The sequence below is a fragment of the Carassius carassius genome, chromosome 23, assembly GCF_963082965.1.
Source record: "Carassius carassius chromosome 23, fCarCar2.1, whole genome shotgun sequence".
NCBI classification, from domain to species: domain Eukaryota; kingdom Metazoa; phylum Chordata; class Actinopteri; order Cypriniformes; family Cyprinidae; genus Carassius; species Carassius carassius.
Window position 1 is genome coordinate 11433314 of NC_081777.1, and position 24714 is coordinate 11458027.

General features: G+C 38.5%; 1 protein-coding gene across 1 annotated transcript in view; it reads left to right on the forward strand.

Moving 5' to 3' along the window:
- The first annotated feature begins 486 nt into the window (after positions 1-486).
- The window catches only part of LOC132101338 (genetic suppressor element 1-like), a 229585-nt gene continuing 205357 nt past the window's right edge, over positions 487-24714 (forward strand). Inside the window, exon 1 of the mRNA XM_059506219.1 lies at positions 487-1024. Coding sequence (XP_059362202.1) covers positions 988-1024 — 37 coding nt within the window. The 5' untranslated portion in view covers positions 487-987. The remainder of the gene's footprint in view (positions 1025-24714) is intronic.

Sequence of the window (24714 nt, forward strand, 5' to 3'; positions counted from 1 at the left end):
AGGGCACTTCACTGGTACAATTTGTTCATACAATATTTTTGTATTTAATTTTAATATTATACTGTATATTGCATACTTTCATTTAGTTTAACCCCTTTTTTAAAGTACTTTGACAATGAAACAAAAATTGAGAGAAAATTAGTTTTGTTCACATTGTCTTGCGCTCATCCTGCTGTATCGTCACGCCACCCTGGAAGAGTTGTATGTGTGTGTGTGTGTGTGTGTGTGTGTGTGTGTGTGCTCCAGCTTTCATTTTTATTGTCAGATTAAATGTGCGAGGGTCAGATGTTTTGCAGTTCCAGGAGCAGGGGCACGAACAGATGCCCTCGATGCTGAATAATGCCCCTGTGTCACCGCCTTGCTCTCCAACCAATCATGTGCCATTTCATTGTCATCCCACTGTACTGATAATGATGCTCATGGGAGGAACCATCACCGGGTACAACCACTTCCCTTCTTGACTTTCTCTCTATCTCTCCCTCTCTGTCTCTCTCTCTCTCTCTCCCATCCTCCCCTGTTATCCATGATGTATTCTGAGGGGTTTCTCCTCCTCCCCCTTGTGCAGCTAGAAAACGCTGAATGAGTGTAAGAGGAGAGAGAGACTGAGAAAGGAAGACAGCCACTTTCTCAACATATCCTCATCCTAGGATGGAGGAAAAGACTCGCCATCGTGGAACAAGCCTCTTGAAGGATTATTGATATCACTTTTCGGCATGAAACAATAAAACAATTACAGCGCTGTTTTTTTTTTTCTTTTTTCTGTTTTTTGCTGGGTTTGGCTTGTTGATGAACCTCCATCTGACCCTGCACACGTACACACAGCTAACCCTCTATCAGCCTGTGAATTGGGGTGATTTAAAGATAACAAGTTGACTTGTGAGGTCTGTTAGCCACAAACCTTTAGCCTGGCTGTGGGTGTGCGGGGCAGATCTCCGTGCAACACCTCCTGACTTCAGCAGCCAGCAACATGACTGTGTAACAGAGACCATGTTTGGACTAAAAGCACCTCTCTACTACCTACCAGGTGAGTTTATTTCAAAATTACAAGTGTGCGTGTTCTCTTCAAGTTACTTTTTAAAGTAACTGAATCAGCAGCACATCTTTACCACGTGTGTGATTCTTGAGTGACTGTAATGCAAGGTGTGTTATGTTGTGTGTATTTGTGTAGAGGGGATGGTTATGCCAATATGCTTAATTTTTAACTTTGAATGCCGTTAGATTCCAACTACTGTAATACACCAATAAAGGCAGTATAACAAATACTACCAAAATGTATCAATATTTTACAAATACCTTATGTATTGTACCAGAAACCTGTTTAGTGTGTATGGTTTTATTTTTAAATAGTTAAATTAAAGCTTTCAAAAGTGATGTCAAGAGTTGTGTGTGTGTGTGTGTGTAGGAAACACTCTTTGCCTCCAAATGATGGATGAGAAAACTCACTCTCTCTCTCTCTCTCTCTCTCTCTCTCTCTCTCTCTGTATGTGTGTGTGTGTGTTAAGGTGCTAAGGGCAGTGTGGGGCAGATCTTCACCCTACCCTCTGACAGAGGGTCTGTTAAACTGACACTTACTACACATAAATAATTAATGAGACTGTGAGTCTGTAGGGGCTGGATATAAGTGAGCTCCTGATTATTAATAAGCTAAGACAGATGTGACAGCACAATCCAACCAAAAAACAGTACATGAAATAATCTGAATATAGACTTGAATCTCTCTGTTGCTTTCTCTTTCTGCATGGGTGCGCTAAATCTTTGGAATAAAAAAAAAATAACTAAAGTAGCTATAGCTTGTGTATTGATCTGACTCACATTATCACATTAACTAATTTACCGTAGGAAGTATTCAGGTGTCAGGTCATTACCTCTACATTACGAGAACATCCAGTTGTCCCTTTAATTCAAATGGCTAATCAAACATAGCAAAAAAGTTTTCATCAATAACTGTAAAAATGCAAAAGGTTTTCTGTGAGGATTATGATTTGCGGTGGAGTTAGTGGATAGAAAATATCATTAATTCTGTATAAAAATCTTTACTGCTATGGAAATTCCTCATAATGGCCTACCAGTGTGTGTGTGTGTGTGTGTGATCTATGGTCATATTCAGAGATCAGGGATCAGTTAACATGTCACAGCCACGTGTGTGCATGTAGAGATCTCACTGAAACACACCCAGCCAACAAAAGAGCAAACTGTGCCAGATCGTCTTGTGCACATCTGGCCTTGTGCTCTGTCAAAGGTACTGTTGTATCACTGTGTGTGTCTCACGTACACACATTGCCTGCCTTCCCATCTGAAGTGCTGTTGCCTTGGTGATGGTGTCAGACGTACAGGTTCTTCAGTAATTACTTGACAAGAAAAAAGAGGCACATTAAAGAAACAGAGGGGAGAAACAGACTCTACACACTAATGAAATGTATCTCTACCAATGTCTATCCAGTCACCAATCTGCTTTCTGTGAATTTGGAAGCCTCTATTTATTCTCAGCTCAGCTATCTTTGCGTGTTCTTAGCTGTGATTTTTTTTTAATGGTTTGATTGTATTTTTTTGCATGTGTAGTTCCAAGTACTCAGGTATCATGGTTGCTCTAAATGATTGTTCCGTTCCATTTCTGTCTTTTCACACTCTCAGAAATAAAGGTACAGAAAAGACGAAAAAAAAGGTACAAATGATCGTCGCTGGGGCAGTACCCCCAAGGGGAACAAACTTGTACCATATTAATTGGTACAAAGAAATACCCCTACAGTTTGTGCCTTTAAGGTACAAATATGTACCTTTGAGGGTACAAATGGCTCATCGCTGGGGTGGTACCCCCGGGGTACAGCAATGGTACCCTTGCCATAGGTACAGAGTTGTACCCTTTTATACTGTACCTTTTGAGAGACAATTTGGTACCTTAGCAATACATTTGTACCTTAATCCACTGGTACAAAAATGTACCCCATTAGATGGTACCAATTTGTTCTCGTTAGGGGTACCACCGCAGCGACTATGCCATTGTACCTATAAAGTGGCAAAAATGTCCTTGATAAATAGAAAAGAATGAGAGCAAAAGAAAGCAATGTTTTGTTTTCCCACAATCAATGGTTTAAAAGAAGTTAAACTGTACAAATTAAAATATTGGAAAGAAAATAACGACCACACACCACAATCTTCGTTTGCAATAAACTTTAATAAACAAAGTTTTTCACAATTAATCAACTTTAATAGAGAATCAATTTATGAATGCATTACTTACTTCAGTGTAAGAACATAAGATAACATCATGCTTTATATTGACTAAAAGCTACTGTGAGTTTTCATTGTATGCTTAAAGGATTATTTCACCCCAAAATGAAAATTTCCTAACAATTTACTCACCCAATGCCATCCAAGATATCCATGTCTTTCTTTCCTCAGTGGGTGAGAAATTATGTTTTTTGAGGAAAACATTTCTGGATTTTTCTTCTAACAATGGACTTCATTGGTTACCATCGTTTTTAAGTCCAAATCAATGCAGTTTCAAAAGTCTTTGATGTGTTTAAACGGGCTGTAAGCGATCACAGCTGAAGAAGAGGTTGTCATCTTGCAAAGCGATAGGAAATTTAAATTGTTTTTTTATAATTGATACTTTTTACCTTCAGTAGTTCGGATTGAGCTGATCAACAAATGAACAGGGAACTACGTCATCACGTTGAAAGGTCACGCCGGCAGAAGTACTGCCCCACTGTTTACAATGCGTAGTAAAAAATAGTATTGTTTGCTATTATATATATTATATAAGCGCAATGCTCTACCAATTGCACTACAGGAACACTATATATATATATATATATATATATATATATATATATATATATATAGTAAAAGTATTCAGTGAATATGAATATTCTGATGAATATGAATAGTAGTTTAAATAGTATTGCTGGCGCCGGCATGACCTTACCAACTCTACCAATTGAGCTACAGGAACACATATATATATGTGTATGTAAGTGTGTGTGTGGGTAAAAATCACACAAATCCAATAAACAGACACATCAACATTATGAAAACTTATTAAATTAATGCTTAAATGTAATCACAAAATTTGGTCACAAGACAGACATGCAAGAAACAACTAACGTTAACTTATGGTAATGATATTGCTATTTTAGATTTGGGTTTGATTTGACATCAAATTTAATCTGTGAGAAATGTTTCAAATCATCTAGGCACGCACAGCATAACAATATCATTATTACATTATATTATTTTATGAAATACATACAGTAAATGCAGTTCATACAGATAAAACACTTACTTTCAGTGTTTTCCTTGTTAAAACCAACTTCCCCTACTCCTCTGCTTCGAGTGAAAGAAAATATCTCTCTGTGGAAAGTGTAGGAGCACACAACATATTAATGTCGCTATAAATCAATATGATGTTATAAAATAGATATTTTAAATGAGGTAAATGCGTAACTTACTTCTAGTCTCTCCCTTCTCTGAGCAGCTTCCGCGTCTGCACAGCAGTTCAATTCTGTGAGAGACGGCTCGTTTAAGCGCGCACAGCATTTAAATATCGTCATAAAGTAAAATTATCTTATAAAATACATGTAAACGAGGTAAAAGACTAATGGTGTTTTCCTTTGATAAAACCAAATTCCACGTCTTCTCCCCATCGTGAGTGAAAGAAAATATCTCTCTTGAGAAAAAGCTTTGGAAAACAGCACATAAATGTCGTTATAAATCAATATACATATTTTAAATGAGATAAAAACACTTAACTTTCAGAATTCCCTCGTAGAAAATAACTGACATCCTCGTCTGTTCCGCTTCGCGAGTGAACGGAAATGTCGTTGAGAAAAGTTTATGCGCACACAGCAAATAAATATCGTTATAAAAGGATATGATATTACAAAAATACATTTTATGAATAAGATTAAATACTTTATTTCGCCGTGTTCCATCCTCAAATGCGCCGCATCGCAAGCAAAGAAAATGGCGTCTGTGAAAAATATTTTAAAATATTTTACAACTTTAAAATTTTCCTCTAAAAGTACCAACACTAGGATTTTAACACTGGAGATTTTGCTGTGCAGAGGATTATTCAGCATACCACATTTACAAATTATGACAAAGGCTCTATCCGTCTAAGAAAAGGCACGCATAGCTGCTACCCCAGAGGATTGTGTACCCTGTAACTTGAAAAGTACTTCTTAGTACCCCACAGGAAGTGTACCCTTTGACTTGAATAAGGTACTTTTTTGTACCCTACAGGATGTGTACCCAAAAGGTACTTCTAAGTACCCCATGGGAACATGATAGGACCTTTAATGGTTTTACCTTAACTATTATTTTATATGACAATGTACCTTTTCAAAGGGTACATATATGTACCTTTCACCATGCATATTTCACTGTGTTCCCCTTTTCTTTGGAAAGGTACTTTTTGGTACTCAGCTGGATACATGTTTGTTCCTTTGCTGGTACATTTGTGAAATTTGTACCTTAAAGTACTTAATTGTACCCTCACTGTACCTTTATTTCTGAGAGTGCATGCTGTGTTTCATGCATTTGTGGCCGTATTATGTCTGTTTGTGTGCTAAATGTGTGAACTGTTATGAAAAATATTTTCATTATGTGTTGTGCATCCTTTAAAAATGCTGTCATTTCAACATGTGATAACATGGCTTTATAGAATCCTTTAAAACAATGCTACCAATTTGATGTATGGATAAGCATCGGCACAATCACATTTTCATCTCACTCGCTGATTCCTGCTATAAATATATAATATAATATAATATATGTTGTAAAGCGTGGTTTTTAGTTCCATTTAATTTTATGTTTTTTTGTTGTTGTTTTTTTGTAGTTGTTTTTTTAAATACACAGAACCAAGGAAAACACTTAAGTTCCACTACGCAGAAACAGGCTTTGATGGTCCAAGTTTTCTTGTCTTCCTTCTCCTCCATCACTTACCCTCTTTTTTCTGTGTCTTTTAAACTGCAATGCTCTTTCTCAGGGGAGCACATGCGTTATGTGTTAGCTTTCTTCAGGTTTGTTTGCTGGAGGGGATTCTAAACGAGCCAGAGTGACAGGATAGACGAGTTACGTGTAACGGTTGATTTTCTAGAAAAAAGAACAAAGACACAATAGGGGAAAACGATATTAAAATAAGAAGTGGAAGAACTGGCCCTGTGAAAGCCAACTGTTTCTTCCTTAAGCCTTGAGTGACAGGCAGAAGCACAAATTCAGAAAAGATCCCTGTGTTCTCCTGTAAACCTGTGACTAAACACCTCACATTCCTAAGTGGAGGAACTTAAACCTTAGTCTTGAACTTGGTTTCAGTGGATTAAAGATGTAAGTATTTAAACTTGTTCTTATCTGCTATAAATAAGAGGCAATTTGACACTGATAAAGTTTAACATTGAACTGCAATATGCATCTGGTCCACCTCAGTGAAGCTTCCTTTGAACTAAACCTTCATGGGTTAAATGAAGGCTCTCATACTGATGAAAACAATGGCATTAACTTTCATGCCCCCTGTTTCTGTCACTTGCACTTGTTTTCCTGTTGATCTATTCTGGTTGGCATCACCTAACATTCTTTACGCTTGATTGACTTGCATGTTCCAACACTCGATTTTGAGCTTTGTTAGATTATACCAGTCCTACAGATTTGACTATGTCTATTGTAACATGCTGAATGCATATTCTTAAAAATAAATAAATAAATAAATATATTATTTATTTATATATTATATATTATATATATACATGCTACATGCACATGTACATGCTGATTGGTATCCACCAAAGATACTTTTACTATTAAATATTTACTAGATCATTAAACTACAAGTATAAGAGTCATTTCACCACAGGGAGAAGCAGAATGAAACCCCTGTAACGTGCAACCTTGTGGTCTGTTGCTTTTATAAAAACAGCAATGATACTTGATACTCCTAATATAAATCTAAATAAAAAATTATTCTGCCATGTAATATTGTTCATTAGACTAAATGTAGGATTGCTAAATGACATAGCAGCGAAGAGAATTATAGTGTCTTACAATGGATTGAAATGTGACTTATTCAATAAGAATTTACTGGTCTCTCCTTCCTTATTAGCTATGAAAGCCGTGATCAATACTTGTTTCTTTCATTGTGGTTCATGAGTGTGTTAATGAGAGAAAATCGCCTTGCAGTCATGTTTTTTCATCAAGTCGATGTAAAGCCTATATTTGCCGGGAGCTGTGAGGATGCTTGTATCTCGATATGAGTGTAAAAACTCATCACAGCTCCTTGAGGGTCATGAACACATGATTGCAAATCTAAAGCTATGGATTTGCCATGAGGGCAGGGAAGTGGGTCACATTGTGGATATTTGTTCCTGGTCTCTCTCTCATTCCTCTTCTGCACTTCATCTTTACTAATAATTGCTTTCCTATAGCATTCCGAAATTTCCATCTTCCATTTTGCTTACTAATATACAAGCTGCACAACAGGGCTTGCATGAGTACTAATTTTTTCAACTAGTCATCCAGAAAAGTAATCTATTAGTCGTGAATGTTTACCTTTTGTAAAGACATGCCACACTTTAGTTTCTATCATTCTTTCTACATTTCACGAGTGTCAGTATGTGGCTAATATGTGAATACTCCCAAGTGTACATTTACACTATTTTAGAGGCTCACTGTGTGCTTAACTTAATTTGCTTTGTCAGCTCAACATGTTTCAGTTTACGTTCCAAAATTTGTATGGCCATCACAGGTTTAAATATCAAACTACTGACACGCAAATACACCAGTTACAGGTTTTCTTACACTATTTTTCCCCGTTGCAGGCAGTGCTATTGTAGTAATTGGTCACAAAGCAAAACAGCTAGTATGTCCAAGCCCAGTAAGCTTTTAAATAAATGACGAACTGCTATGTATATGTGCTATTAAAGGAATATCATCTTATTCCAAACATGTATGTTTACTCATTTGTCATTTTTTGCTGAGCCTTTATATACAGTAGATCTTGATATGAACTGACATACTTTTTCATGTATATTTAAAATTAATTTCCAAGTTTCAACTTGAGGATGTGTAATGAATGACTGAAGTATTATTATTATAGCATAGAGAATACAGTTTGTACAGTAAAAAAGGCATTTTGTCTTTGGAGAGTCCCCGTAAAAAACAAATTGGCTATGTATTTGTGTGTGCAACCTGTGGGTGTAATGTTTACAGTTTTTTTGGCCTACACCAGCTGTGATGCGCCCTAGTGGTTTGCCTGCCAGGTGGCAGTGCCCTGGACATTACTGTACAGAGCCTGTCTCCAACGTCCTGCTTTATAAAGGCTACACCTGTGATGCTACACTACTCCCTTCTGTGCTGTGCTTTGTTGTTTGAGTCGCACATGATGTGTCTGTGACACCGGATATGTTCAGATTTGTTTTTGTTGCACACAAAGGTATGAAAGAACAACAGACGGAAAAGAGAAATAAAGTTTGTTCTGCTAGAATCAGTGCTAATTGACAGTATTCCTCTAATTAAATTAAATCAGCTTCATGTGAGAACTGAATCATACAGCAGTGCAGTCTTAAAATACTTATTATTCCAATTTTGAACCCTAACATTTTCTGTAAATGTGTGCGTGTTTGTGGTCCAGCGAAACCCATTGTGACCAAATAGTATATAGGATAGTAAAACCATTATGTCAATATTATAAGGTCCTTGTAAAACATAAAGACCCAGTGTGTGTATTTTTGTGTTTCTGTGTGCATAAGATAAAGAGAAGGAAACAACCATAAAGGAAAAGTTTTACATATCAGTGAAGCAAATTACATTTTAATTTCTCACTAAAGCGATTAATAATGTGTATACAGAAAAAAAATACAAATGACTCTTCTTTAAACATTTTAAAACACTTACTAAAATGTTATATATATACAACCCGAATTCCGGAAAAGTTGGGACGTTTTTTAAATTTTCATAAAATGAAAACTAAAAGACTTTCAAATCACATGAGCCAATGTTTTATTCACAATAGAACATAGATAACATAGCAAATGTTTAAACTGAGAAAGTTTACAATTTTATGCACAAAATTAGCTCATTTCAATTTTGATTTCTGCTACAGGTCTCAAAATAGTTGGGACGGGGCATGTTTACTATGGTGTAGCATCTCCTTTTCTTTTCAAAACAGTTTGAAGACGTCTGGGCATTGAGGCTATGAGTTGCTGGAGTTTTGCTGTTGGAATTTGGTCCCATTCTTGCCTTATATAGATTTCCAGCTGCTGAAGAGTTCGTGGTCGTCTTTGACGTATTTTTCATTTAATGATGCGCCAAATGTTCTCTATAGGTGAAAGATCTGGACTGCAGGCAGGCCAGGTTAGCACCCGGACCCTCTACGACGAAGCCTTGCTGTTGTTATAGCTGCAGAATGTGGTTTTGCATTGTCCTGCTGAAATAAACAAGGCCTTCCCTGAAATAGACGTTGTTTGGAGGGAAGCATATGTTGCTCTAAAACCTTTATATACCTTTCAGCATTCACAGAGCCTTCCAAAACATGCAAGCTGCTCATACCGTATGCACTTATGCACCCCCATACCATCAGAGATGCTGGCTTTTGAACTGAACGCTGATAACATGCTGGAAGGTCTCCCTCCTCTTTAGCCCGGAGGACACGGCGTCCGTGATTTCCAACAAGAATGTCAAATTTGGACTCGTCTGACCATAAAACACTATTCCACTTTGAAATAGTCCATTTTAAATGAGCCTTGGCCCACAGGACACGACGGCGCTTCTGGACCATGTTCACATATGGCTTCCTTTTTGCATGATAGAGCTTTAGTTGGCATCTGCTGATGGCACGGCGGATTGTGTTTACCGACAGTGGTTTCTGAAAGTATTCCTGGGCCCATTTAGTAATGTCATTGACACAATCATGCCGATGAGTGATGCAGTGTCGTCTGAGAGCCCGAAGACCACGGGCATCCAATAAAGGTCTCCGGCCTTGTCCCTTACGCACAGAGATTTCTCCAGTTTCTCTGAATCTTTTGATGATGTTATGCACTGTAGATGATGAGATTTGCAAAGCCTTTGCAATTTGACGTTGAGGAACATTGTTTTTAAAGTTTTCCACAATTTTTTTACGCAGTCTTTCACAGATTGGAGAGCCTCTGCCCATCTTTACTTCTGAGAGACTCTGCTTCTCTAAGACAAAGCTTTTATAGCTAATCATGTTACAGACCTGATATCAATTAACTTAATTAATCACTAGATGTTCTCCCAGCTGAATCTTTTCAAAACTGCTTGCTTTTTTAGCCATTTGTTGGCCCCGTGCCAACTTTTTTGAGACCTGTAGCAGGCATTAAATTTTAAATGAGCAAATTAAGTGGATAAAAGTGTAAAATTTCTCAGTTTAAACATTTGCTACGTTATCTATGTTCTATTGTGAATAAAATATTGGCTCATGTGATTTGAAATTCCTTTAGTTTTCATTTTATTAAAATTTAAAAAACGTCCCAACTTTTCCGGAATTCGGGTTGTATATATATACAAACCCCCCAGAATTAAATTCCCAGAATTCCCTGCATTACATTTCAAATTTCATGGTTTTTTTTTTTCAAATATATAACTATGCTTTTTCTTAGTTTTATTTTATTAGTTTTGTACATTAGGGTTGTATGTTACATGTAATGTTGTTAAATTTATCCTCTTAGCCACCACAATATAAAATATGCCAGTGCTAATGTAAGATCAGAACATTCAAACAGAGCTAATTCAACATCAGGACTGATTTCCTGTTCGTGTGAATACTACAAAAACATATTCTTCAAAAACTCATACTCCAAATATTTGCTGGTTATTATATATTAATGTAGAATGTACTTATGTCTTAAAGGAGTAGATAAGAGTAGGGTTTGGTATTGAATTTACAAGTTGTTTTAGAAATGGGTTGTAAACAGTGTTGTTTCATCAGAGAAGGAATTAAAAAGCAGATTGGTTGTGATGAGTAGCTATCAGAAGACTTGAGATTGAAAGATCTATTGATGTGAAACACTTAGGAACATAGATTCTGAAATGTTCAGAGGAACTTTCAGTAGAAAGAAGGTGGAGAACATTCTGCAAGATTTTAGATTGTGTTTACATTGCTGGAATTTAGAATTCCTTAGCAAATCACTCTTGTATATGAATATGTATGTATATGAACCAAACACCACCAGAACCTGTCCACACATGGGCACCTCACAACTTTAGGATGGATGGTGATGGAGGTGTCCACAAAACAGCATCATCAGAAAAAACAATGCTGATCAACTTCTTTCTCTATGTTGCTTCAGCAGCTATCATTTGTTTGCTACCACAGCTGTGATTTTTGTGTATGTATACTATCTTCTTTGTAAAGGTTCAAAACCTTAATGATTTTGTCTGAAATCTTAGCTCTTAGGCTAACTCTTCCAACTTTTGTGATACTCACACAGTTCACACAGATACACTTGCCATTTTCCCTTTTTACTAACAGCTAAACACGGCAAGTGTACTCCAATGTACTACAGCCTGAGATTTTCTCTCCCTTTTTGGCTTCAAAGTATGTTTACAGCACATTAACGGATTCCAGTTGAATGTTGTGTTATCTTCTGTTTCGGCCCACCAAAAGCCTCTGGCATCAGAAAAAAATGCATGAAAAATATAGAAAATATATATACTTGGGGATAATCCTTGCTCTTTTCCTGTGAAACTTTAAGCAAAAAACAGGAAACAATATATTTTCCACCAATCATGCTGCGAAGGAAGATTTTAAGACATCTTCCCTTTTTTTGCAGTTCTTTTGAGCCATGATATGCAGACTGTTGAGAATCATTTAAAAGCAGATTGGTTTAAGTGCTAAGACTTTAAAGAGTCCCAAAATAGAAAATCCTTTTCTTTTTTTCCAATTCTTCCTGTCTCTTCCGCTTCCTACCTCTTCTCTCAAACTTGATGGTTTGTTTATTTCATCTGTTTATATTCCCTCAGAATCAGCGTCAGTTTAGAGGTGGGTTGATGTGGGTGCATCTGCCTTCTGTAAAGTTGCCCAAGTGTGAGTAAGGAAGCATGTTGTCTTCCATTACATCCTATACCCCTAGCGAGATATAACTCAACTGTAAACACCTCACTAATGTAGGCTATGCATCTGCATGAGAATAAATAATCTATCTTTCTTTGGAAAGGCTTGAGCCTTGCTGAAAAATAGTGCTATGGCTCATGTTTGCTTTTGTGAGCTTGTACTTGTTTGATGAATCATTGTCAATCAGGGAAGATGCTTGCTAGTAAGGATGTTATCATAGCAATGTTTTTGTAGTACATAAGTTCTGGCAGTTAAGAGTTTAGAGAGGAAAGGGCTGATCTCCACTGTATCATTACCATGCCTTTATAAAGTTACAGGCCTTACAACAGACAAGGTCTCTCTGTTCATCTTTTTTTCTCTCTTTCTTTCCCAAAAGCTACCTCATAGGCTATTTGGTCAGTGGAGGATTAAAGTAATGGGAGTGAAGGCCAAGCTAGCTAGGTGTGATTGAGAGATCAGCTTTGGCCGGAAGAGGATGAGAAGATTACCAATCTGTCATCATCTGTTTATTACAGGATGGGCTAAAAAAAAAAAAATTATATATATATATATACCCGCCGGTCTCGAGGCCCACGGAGGAGATGGAAGGATATAAAACTGGAGCGACGACAGTGAAGGACGAGAGAGGACCAGGCCTGGGCTTTTAGTTGTGTTTTGGTTTTATTTTGTGCGCATCAGTCGTCCGTGAGGGGCTGGTGCGCTGTTTTGTGTTTATTTTGAATTATTAAAGTTTCATTTTGATTGTCCGCCGGTTCCCGCCTCCTTCTTCCCGAAGATTACGAAGGTTTGATTCACTACAGTGGTGCCGAAACCCGGGAGAAGGAGGGACGCGCTGCTGAAGATCCCTCGCCGCTGTGGTGAATCCGCGGTGCCATCGAGTAGGCGAGGAGTGTGCCGCCATGGACGCTCGAGGCAGTGGGCTGGAGTGAGTTGCCGGGGACGGGCGAGCTCGCTGCCGGCCGCCCACGATTGGAGGGGCGATGGGGGTATGTGACGAGTGGGGCGGGGCCGAGGGACGTGGGAGCGAGGCCGGTGGAGTGATTGGAGATGAACTGCACCTGTTCGACCCGCCTGTCTCGAGGCCCACGGAGGAGATGGAAGGATATAAAACTGGAGCGACAACAGTGAATGACGAGAGAGGACCAGGCCTGGGCTTTTAGTTGTGTTTGGGTTTTTATTTGAGCGCACCAGTCGTCCGTGAGGGGCTGGTGCGCTGTTTTGTGTTTATTTTGTATTATTAAAATGTTATTTGATTGTCCGCCGGTTCCCGCCTCCTTCTTGCCGATGATTAGGAAGTTTTAATGCATTACATATATATATATATATATATATATATATCCATACACATGCTTTTAAAAACAGTCCGCAATATGAGTTTAACAGTAGATAAGTGATTACTGTGTAATCGAGAAGCATGGATGTAGCAATTGGCACATAACGTGCTACATAAAATGCTATAGTAGTTCATCTATTTCTGCATGTTTGTTTGGTCTAGCCTGCTCTGCGGGGCTAAAGAACAAGAGGAGATTGTCTATAAACAAGTAAGAAGAGAATACGAGAACGAAGCGGGGGCGAACAATCTGCTTACAGGCTCAGCTCCAGCACATGGTGGGTGCGCTCAGATGGAAGAGGCAGAGGATGACAGAGCAAGGAGCTCTGATGGCAGGAGTCTCCATATGGCAACTGTGGCCTGTTAGCCAGTCAGCAGACCAGAGCGCTTCTGGGGTCCAGGGCTGCTCTGCATGCATTGTGTGGGCACACAGAACAGAGGAGGACTGCTGGAGTAGGCACAAGGCTTGAGGACAGATTTGGGGGCGGGCAAGAGGTGCCAGCTCTGAGCCCAGTGGGGAGTGGCGGGAGATAGCTGGCAGGCGCAGAACAATCATATGGAGGGCAGGTTGGTGTTTTGACTGGCAGTGTGGCATGCACCTGCAGTAGGGCTAGGCTCAGAAGTGGCCCCACCCCTCCAATCGGACCCTGTTTTAGCCCCTCTTATTACCCATAACCCCCTAATTCTGCACCACACTGTCTCTTGCTCATTTACATGATTCCTTCTCTCTCTTTTGCACTGTACTAACACAATGCGGCATTAAATTCATCTTAATTTGGATTGCTGGTGCTTTAATGTTAGCCAGCTGAACTTTTGACCTAGTTTGCTAACAACAGACCAGAGCACAATCTGTGTTTCGTGTCACCACCTCTCTCTGCTTCTGTAAAGATAATGTACAGTTGTAGAAAACACCAAGGTCATTTTAGTTGCTGTTCTCTAATTAGTGTATTCATTATTCCCCCTTGAGTACTGTACTGAAAGCTGTGATTTAATGAGATGCATGTTTGTGTGAGCATGTTTGAAATGCACCAGAGCAGTGCTTCTAAGGGTATAATTGTGTCTGTACCATGGTACTTGATAGAGCAGCTATCAAGCTAAAAGATGGTCATTTAGAGAAGAATAAATAGTATATTCATAGCTTTATAAAACTGATGTCTCATGGACTAATTTAACGATGTCCTTACAATGCTTCTATGCCTTAAGCGTGTTAGTACCCTCTGGACCATCCTTAGAGGATTGCAAATGGTGCAGTCTAACCAGGCCCGTGCTTGAGGGGGCTCAGCAGCAAACAGACCGGTTGTAACAGTTACCACCATACAGTACATGGGAAAATTATTGCTTTCAAGACGCTCAAATGTTTGTGTTTAGCCTCCATCAAAACAAAATAAAGAAGAAATGTGCATGCATGACATGAAAATCAGTGAGCTCTTTTCAGCATGTCACACACGTTTATGTTTAATGTATTTGATGCACACTTTTTTAACAATCACTCATTCATTGATTGTTTATCTTCCACAAGATAATTAATGACATTAATTAGGTGCTGAGAGAGGGTCACTGTGCCTGCTCTCATATCCAGATGGTGGATAGACAATGCCAGGAGAGCTTGCTACATGGATGCTGTTCACCCAGGCCACTAAAGAATGAAAGGAGCAGGTGCTGGAGACAGGTTGCTCACAGCTCCGTGATTGGCTGGGCCACCTGTCTGTCCAAGTGCAGAGTGCCAGGCTCAGTATAAAATGAGCAGCATCCTGCCATTACCCCTCACACAAGCAGATGTTGCAGTGGGATGTACAGCAGCATGTCAGGGTTCCGTGTGTTGGCTGACTGCTCCATCACAGATGTAAGGAGCCAATGGCCAGTGGCCCCGTTAAGCCCCTGTCAGGCTGGGTTTGTTCCACCTGATCAAAGTTGCACTGGCTGGTGGGATGGCGACACGGGTCTCCTATCAAATGTACCCGACACACAACAATGTAGATCTTAGATACAGTTATTAATATAAGAAAATGAAAGGCACATTAAGATAGTGTAGACAGGCTAGAATGTGGCAGCGTGATATGATCTTATTAGTTATTGCGTGCTTTATGACCTGAGATGCTGGTTTCTCTGCAGATAGCAGATGTTAATGGCTGTAAGATGGAAAGAGTGTGGACAGACCTCACACCACTCTTCTTTTCGTCTCACATGCCATCTGTGCACACACACTCACACACACACACCAAACATAGTATGTTGCATCACAGCATGAAGTTTGCTCTTACGAATTTTGTGTGTGTAAGCCGTTATCTCTGATCAGCTGTATGACAGCCATTTCCTTTTAGCAATCCCCTCTTTCTGTTCAAATTGAGCATTTCTCTCTTGGCTCTTGACAGCTCAATTTCTTATTTTCTTTTCTCACATTTTTTCTCCCTTTTATTTAAAGGCCACACACTTTACCTTCAGTTGTATAAAAACACCAGAAGTCATCTCTGACAACCAGTTCTCCAGCCATTTTATATCACAAAATGAGACCCTTCCTTGATCTCTGCTTTTTCAGCAGGCCCTAATCTTTTCAATGCTACTGTAAAACAACCTTTACCTACCTAACTGCATCAACACAAAGAGCTTGCGTAAAAATTTACATTTAACCACTGGAAATTCTCATGGATTACATCTTAGGTTTTAATGCTTGAAATATTGAATCTTTATTAAAAATACACACACACAATATATATATATATATATATATATATATATATATATTGTATAATATGTATATTGCAAATTAATCAGTTTGAATTTATGTAAACAAAACATTTTGTTGCAATACCATAATAAGTGCTAGAAATTAATATTTTGCAATTCAAATGTAGCTATTTGGCACAAGTTTTCTATGTGCACTTGAAGGCAGCATTTAATTAGATAATTGACAGCAGGTGAGCATGATCAGTAACTATGAAAACATGCCGATTGGAACGCAGCCATCATTTCGTTTGTACGAAGTAACGGTGAGTTTGTCAAGTAACTTATCTTTGTAAAAACATTCCAAAAGACATTTCTCATATAACAATATTGGTAAAACAGTATGTTTGGGTTTTCACTTATATTAATTGTTAACACTAAAATCACAGTATTTTTAAAGTAAATGAATGTGCCAAAATTGTCAGGGATCAAAAGAGGCGAAGACTCAAGTGCAGGCAGATGAGGATTATTTATTTATAAATTATTAAAATAAACAAAAACAAAACTGAAACCACCCCGAAGGGGGAAAAAACAGAATAGCATTCATGCTTACAACTAGAACATAGACACTAGACTGAACACAGGAAACCCAGACATCAAAGACATGAACCAGTACATACATGAGACAAACGAGCCCAGAACAGAAAACACAAGAAGCTTATAAAGGAAAGGCAATCAGGTAAACAGCTGGGACAAATTAAATCAAGGAATAAGGTAACGAGAGAACAGGTGAATGGAGTTTAGGGGAAATGGAGTCCAGAGGAAAGGGAGAAACACAGGTGGAACAACTAAAACAATAATGAGATAACAAGACGGGCGGAGTCAGAAAATAGACAGGAGAGAGCACATGGCACCAAATAAAACACAACACTCACAAAAAGACAGTGTCATCTGGTGGCCCTTCCAGGCACACCAGCTGAAGACTGTGACAAAAATAAAGTAACAAAAATGTATAAATAAGTGAGTAATTTTGTTGTTTTTACAGAATTAGAATATATAATACTCTCTACAAATGTGTTTGTGTGTGAATGTACATATATATATATATAAATAGAGAGAGAGAGAGAGAGCCACACAGTATATACACTGTTTGCAAAAGTTTTTTTAAGTGTTTATTTAATGCATATCGGCAAATAAACCAAATATTTAACAGAAATTATTTCAGATTAAACGAATGGTTTAAACTGCAGTGGTGGCTGGTTGCTGCACAGGTGTCAGGAGGTATGGGTGAAGAGGATATACACTGTCTCCCAGCAGTCATCTATCACCAAAGCCGTGCACCCTCTTCAGCCACCTGCAAACTGGATAAGTGGCCCACACAAAAGAGTAATGTGTGGTTCCATCATCCACCCATCAGACCATCACCCACCACCTCCATAAATTTCCAACAGCATAATAATGCAGTGTTGCTAACAACTGAATTTAAAGCATAATTTCTTCTTATTGCCCTCTGAAGATGTGAAGCCTGGTGTTAAAGGCCCAGGCAGGAGGGGGTCTGATGTTAGAGGCCCAGGGTGGAAAAGGTTTGATGTTGGAGGCCTGAACTTTGAAGGCAAAGGCCTGGTGGAAGCACATGTATCTATACCTCCAAGGATCCTTCCATTGCAACAGGCCCCAGGAATGCCAAAACGTTCTCTTCCTCTGGGACAGGAGGAACTGAATTGATACCCCATTAGTTTTGTTTGCTTCCCTCTTACATGCAGCAGCCCTCCGTTTTGTCACTCTTACAAAGTCCCTTCATTTATTCCTGACTTCTTCTGGGCAGATTCAGATTTTATTTTTGTCAGCATTTGTAATGCTATTTTCTTTACTTTAATATTTTCCACCTCCTCCAAAAGAACTGCAATTTCATGCTTTGAAAATTGGGGTTTTCGTGTAATTTTCATTAACACATGGCTGAATGTGGTTAAGTAACCTATCAATATTAAACAAGAAATAGTATTTATATGAAATTGTGAAATTATTGACATTGGGATCAGAAAAGAGCACATTTTTAACTCTGTGTGTATATAAAGTATTTCGCTGAATAAATTAATGATTCGTCATTACTCGACTCCTATTTAACAATTTCAAAAGTGTAATTTCGAGTAGAAAAAAAAGAGAAAATAAAACCAAATTACTGTAGGTGGCGGAATGTGCTCATGGCTCCAGTCAGCCATTAGATCGAAGAAGAAGAAGAACAACAGCTCAAACCAACATAGTTTAAATTTCCAAATCCCAATGTTGATTTATATTTTTTGAAAACAGGTTGTAGTGGAGGAGATAAAAACCAGGCAGTGTCAAATGTGGGGAGGCCATCTACAAATTTATACTGATGGGTCAAAGGACCCTGAAAGTGGTAAAGGGGCTTTTGGTATAAGCATACCTGAATTGGGATATAAAAAAGGATGGAGGATTCCTGATCATATGTCAGTATTTACTGCAGAGTTGGTAGCAGTTTTATGGGCAGTAAGGTGGGTAGAAAATAACAAATGGGAATATTCAGTCATATGTAGTGATTCAGCCGCAAACCTTATTACAATTAAAGAGTGCAAATCTAAGTCCAGATCGGATGTACTTATGGAAATTTTGCAGGTGCTATATAGATTCCACAAAGCAGGGTATGATGTGGGGGTTTTTGTGGGTTCCCGGCACACATGGGTGTGGATGGTAATGAGGAGGCAGATGAGATGGAAAGGGTACAATTTAATTTGCAGTTTGGGTCACCAGATTAAACAGAAATAATAAATAGGTCAGTAAAAGAAATGTGGCAAAGGTCATGGGAGTGTGAAAGGAATGGGAGAGCTTATTATGTAGTACAAAGAATGGTAGAGAAAGAAAGATGTAAATACAGATGTCAGAGAAGAGATGCAGTAGTCATATCCAGAATGAGGTTTGGGCATTGTGGGCTGAGTAGTGGGCTGGCTCTGATTGGAAAACATCCTGATGGACATTGTGAATGTGGAGATAAGGAAACAGTGATGCATGTATTAGTACAATGCAGGAGGTACTCTCATCAGAGGAGGAAATTGTTTAGGGAACTGGGAGAAATTGGAGAAACTGTTTTTAGTTTATGTTCTTTATTAAATTTGGACAGCTGGAACAAAGTGAAAAAACTGATGGAATATCTGCGAAGCATTGGAGTATACAAAAAGATATAGAGTAGTATAAGCTATAAATAACCCTAACGATTGGAGAACAGAGGAGGGCAGCAATACACCATAGACACATCTAGCCTGCCGGAAATACAAGAATAAACACAGTTTAAACGGGTACTATGGTTTCGGGAAACAGTCGTGACTAGCTAGTTCGTTTCCATAACGATGCATCGTACCATGGTGGTTATTCAGCGTGTTACGTCATTGTAGGGGATTACACACTATTACACACCAGATTTTTCCGCAGTGTCCATCTTTCTCTGTTCTGTCTCTGTAATTTTTTCACTAATGTGTAATTTCTCCCAGTAGCCTGCAGGCTTTAAAGGGGTTGTTGCTAATTTCCAGTAAAAAGACAAGATGGAGTCATGATATAAGCCAAGAGTAGGTGTGAAGCTCACGCTAATGGCAAAAAATAATATCTACCCTTCTTTCATCCCGTTGCTTTCATGGAAGCATTTTAGTCTAATCAAAGTTTAAATTAATTCAGTCTTCTTTATTAATACATACAGTATGTCTTTGTCTTATGCATATTATTCTAACAAACTAAAGACTTCATAATCTTTTGTGAAAATGTAACTTGCTCCACCTCTGAAATGATTTTCTTTTTCTGCTGCTGTCACCAAGGCCAGTAGGCTGCATCTTTGATATTTAATATCTAAACCTGACATGTTTGGATTTATGGATGTTACCAAGCTCAATCCTACATTTTCTGCTGTTGAATAATCAACAGTGCCTTACAGAATTGGATGCCATTTCTTCCTTTAATACTAGTTTGAAGGCAAAAAGAAGAAAATTGATCAGATTTTATCTAAAACATGTTTAGTTAAAACCATAATGCTGTCAGACTGCATGGCCTGATGAACAAGCACTAATGTTCTCCTGGTAAAGTAAGATATTAGCAAAAAGCTACATGTCAGGGTAATGTGCTGGAGGGTGTGGAGGCAGGAATGTTGAAACTGTGATGGATTATATGCTTATTAAATGAAGAGGCCTCAATATATTAAGTCAGTTTGGCGGCTAAGAACTGAGGGTCAGCAGACGGGTGGGTGAGAGGGAGGGAAACACTGAGGATAGCATTCCACCGATGGTTAAACAACGGGCCATGCCAAGAAAAACAGAGGGCGAGCGAGAGACGGGTGGTTTTGTAAAGCATTATAAATAACATCAGAGTGGGCGTCTAAATGGAAATCAATGTGATTAGTGCATTAGTGAGAGCTTGAACTCACCTGTTTCTCTCTCTCGTCTTTTTTATGCTCTCTGCCCTCTTCCATTAGGAACTTATCAACCACAAGACATCTTTATTACTTTGCTCAGATTAATTCACTTTTATGTATTTGACCTGCCTGTGTTTTCATTTTCACTAATGTCACAGGAATTATTTAGCCTTCTCTACTTTATATTATGACTCTTCCTCATTGCCACTTCCTGTTTGTGTATTAATTGCAATTAATATTTATTAACAATTTATATTTTCTAACCATTTCAAATATTAACAGTGTTGATGACTTTTAAGACTGCACAGGATGCCTGGATTTCCCAAAACTTCACTTCAAAAGGTCTGTACACACATCATACTGGGTCTTGATCAAATGCTGTGCTTCATTGAGCATATGCAATTTTGTGCATATTAAAATCTGGTGCCTCAAAATTTGTAACACCTGATGACAAAAAGCATTGGTTCTCTGAAGTCTTGGGGACAATTTGGGGACAAAATTATATTTGAGTTCTTTTTAAGATTTTATAGTATCCAATATACTAATTAAAGGCTGGTGACGACAGCAGCTGTTTATTTGTGTGTTGTGAGCATAGACATCATTCACAAATCCTGCCATGTTTTACCATAGCTGGTTTTTAATTCATGACTTTTGCATTCTGCAAAAAGTTTATAAAGAGACTAACAGTTCATGGCTGATTACAACTTCAGATGGACGCATTTATCTGGTAACCCACAAAATCCAAAATCTGACATTAAGTTGTCAAATAAAATGTATCACTGCATTACACCATTGTTTTAATGACTATATCCAATGTAATATGTAGATAATTTGATCATGATACTGAAATTCCAAGTGCCATGTATTTATCAATACAGTAAAAGGTAATGGTTAAATATTTGGTCTGTTTGTTGTACCCTAATGAGAAGTCAGTGTGGTATGTCTAAGGCAATTTAGCAGAAGTATATTAGCATAGGATAATTTAATATTTTGAATATTATTAAGGTTACATTAATGTGGCATCACAATCAGCTAGACTTCAAACAAGAAAATGATGTCCATGGGTGTAAGTGTGCATTCCAGATGTGAGTGTAAAGTCAAGTCAAGTCACCTTTATTTATATAGCGCTTTAAACAAAATACATTGCGTCAAAGCAACTGAACAACATTCATTAGGAAAACAGTGTGTTAATAATGCAAAATGATAGTTAAAGGCAGTTCATCATTGAATTCAGTGATGCCATCTCTGTTCAGTTTAAATAGTGTCTGTGCATTTATTTGCAATCAAGTCAACTATATCGCTGTAGATTAAGTGACCCCAACTAAGCAAGCCAGAGGTGACAGCGGCAAGGAACCAAAACTCCATCGGTGACAGAATGGAGAAAAAAACCTTGGGAGAAACCAGGCTCAGTTGGGGGGCCAGTTCTACTCTGACCAGACGAAACCAGTAGTTCAATTCCAGGCTGCTGCAAAGTCAGATTGTGCAGAAGAATCATCTGTTTCCTGTGGTCTTGTCCTGGTGGTCATCTGATACAAGGTCTTTACAGGGGATCTGTATCTGGGGCTCTAGTTGTCCTGGTCTCCACTGTCTTTCAGGGATGTAGAGGTCCTTTCTAGGTGCTGATCCACCATCTGGTCTGGATACGTACTGGATCTGGTGGCTACAGTGACCTCGGAATAAGAGAGAAACAGACTAATATTAGCGTAGATGCCATTCATCTAATGATGTAGCAAGTACATCGGGTGTTATGGGAAGTGTTCCCGGTTCTGGTTTACCTAATTAATGCAGCCTAAAAATCCTTTAACGGATTTAGATATTAAAAGCATATTAGTATTTTATGTGTAAGCCAGGTTAAAGAGATGGGTCTTTAATCTAGATTTAAACTGCAGTGTGTCTGCCTCCCGAACAATGTTAGGTAGGTTATTCCAGAGTTTAGGCGCCAAATAGGAAAATGATCTGCCGCCCACAGTTGATTTTGATATTCTAGGTATTATCAAATTGCCTGAGTTTAGAGAACGTAGTGGACGTAGAGGATTATAATGTAAAAGGAACTCATTCAAATACTGAGGTGCTAAACCATTCAGGGCTTTATAAGTAATAAGCAATATTTTAAAATCTATACGATGTTTGATAGGGAGCCAGTGCAGTGCTGACAGGACTGGGCTAATATGGTCATACTTCCTGGTTCTAGTAAGAACTCTTGCTGCTGCATTTTGGACTAACTGTAGTTTGTTTACTAAGCGTACAGAACAACCACCCAATAAAGCATTACAATAATCTAACCTTGAGGTCATAAATGCATGGATTAACATTTCTGCATTTGACATTGAGAGCATAGGCCGTAATTTAGATATATTTTTGAGATGGAAAAATGCAGTTTTACAAATGCTAGAAACGTGGCTTTCTAAGGAAAGATTGCGATCAAATAGCACACCTAGGTTCCTAACAGATGACGAAGAATTGACAGAGCAACCATCAAGTCTTAGACAGTGTTCTAGGTTATTACATGCAGAGTTTTTAGGTCCTATAATTAACACCTCTGTTTTTTCAGAATTTAGCAGTAAGAAATTACTCGTCATCCAGTTTTTTATATCGACTATGCATTCCATTAGTTTTTCAAATTGGTGTGTTTCACCAGGCTGCGAAGAAATATAGAGCTGAGTATCATCAGCATAACAGTGAAAGCTAACACCATGTTTCCTGATGTTCTCCCAAGGGTAACATGTAAAGCGTGAAGAGTAGTGGCCCTAGTACTGAGCCTTGAGGTACTCCAAACTGCACTTGTGATCGATATGATACATCTTCATTCACTGCTACGAACTGATGGCGGTCATATAAGTACGATTTAAACCATGCTAATGCACTTCCATTAATGCCAAAAAAGTGTTCAAGTCTATCCAAAAGAATGTTGTGGTAAATTGTGTCAAACGCAGCACTAAGATCCAATAAAACTAAAAGAGAGATACAACCACGATCAGATGATAAGAGCAGGGGTGCGTTCTCCGATAACGTTGTCTCTTAGCGCGCTACGAATACTCAAAAGGTACACCTTAACTACAGGTATACCTTTGCTACGTGTGTTCTCCGAACTATACCTTAGGATGTAGCTTAAGGTAAACCTTCTTAAGTTCGACCTTAGCAGTTGCTGTCCATGGTGGAGGTGCTGAATAGGTTGATATCGACGCCTCGATGATCGATTGTGCGCTCTTTCCTTCACAGCGGTATAGGTAAAGTATTGAGAAAACAATGTTCTTTATAAAGAAGCGTTTTAGAAATAGTACAAACTGCATTTATCGGGGGCTTATTGAAATACGTACATGCAGAAATAAATATGAGTATGTGTTTATAATTTAGCAAGTGTACAATCCCAAACCCTCACGGCCATAAGTGTGTTAATGTTCTCCACAACGTATGCTGATTATCCACCAGCCGTATCACATTATTGGCGTAAATCGCTCATTTGTGTAATTGGATGATTTCCTCAATAAAAGCGCAAACATGAGAGACATACCGACATTCACTATGTCGGGGAAAAAAGTCCGCAAAAAGAGATCGCCCAGCCACACTGAGGTCTTACTCAGCCCATATCCATCCCCAACAACCTCCAGAAAACTCCCCACAGCATAAAAACGAAGAGCCGCCAGCAGCTGAATTTCGGGGCTGAGGGGGTAGCTCCGTCGAGTTTGTCTTGACAAATCTGGGCCAACAAGATGCAAGAGCTGCAGAATTTGCTCCCGTGGCAGGCAAATTTTTTTTACAATGGTCTCTTCTGACATGGTAGTCAGTGGACTAAAATGTTCTCTTATAAAGTAGTTGACATACACTAACTGGCTCCGCGGACGCCGCCGTCTTTGATTTAAAACAAGTACTCGCTGTCTCGCTGCCATAGCTATAAAGTTTGTGTAAACTCATCTTTCTTTATATAGACTCCTAAGCCTTTTCTGTCAAATGGTTCGCCAGCTGATGTGCCTTAGGATAGTAATTAAAAAAGCTAACAACCATTAGTGTATGGAAACTTTATTAATGAAAACACTTCCATACACTGGGGTGTAGGCTATAACAACTTAAGTATTTTATGTGTGTAATTTTAATTCTAAATCAGATTTTATATTAAAAGTTCATATAAAATTTTCTATGTGTAATTAAACTGCGATGTAAAAAATCTTTTTGCGTAGTGGTGGCCACTAGCGGTATGAACCGTAAGCAGCGATAAGGTATAGCTAAGAGCGCTCCAGACCAACCTTACGAACG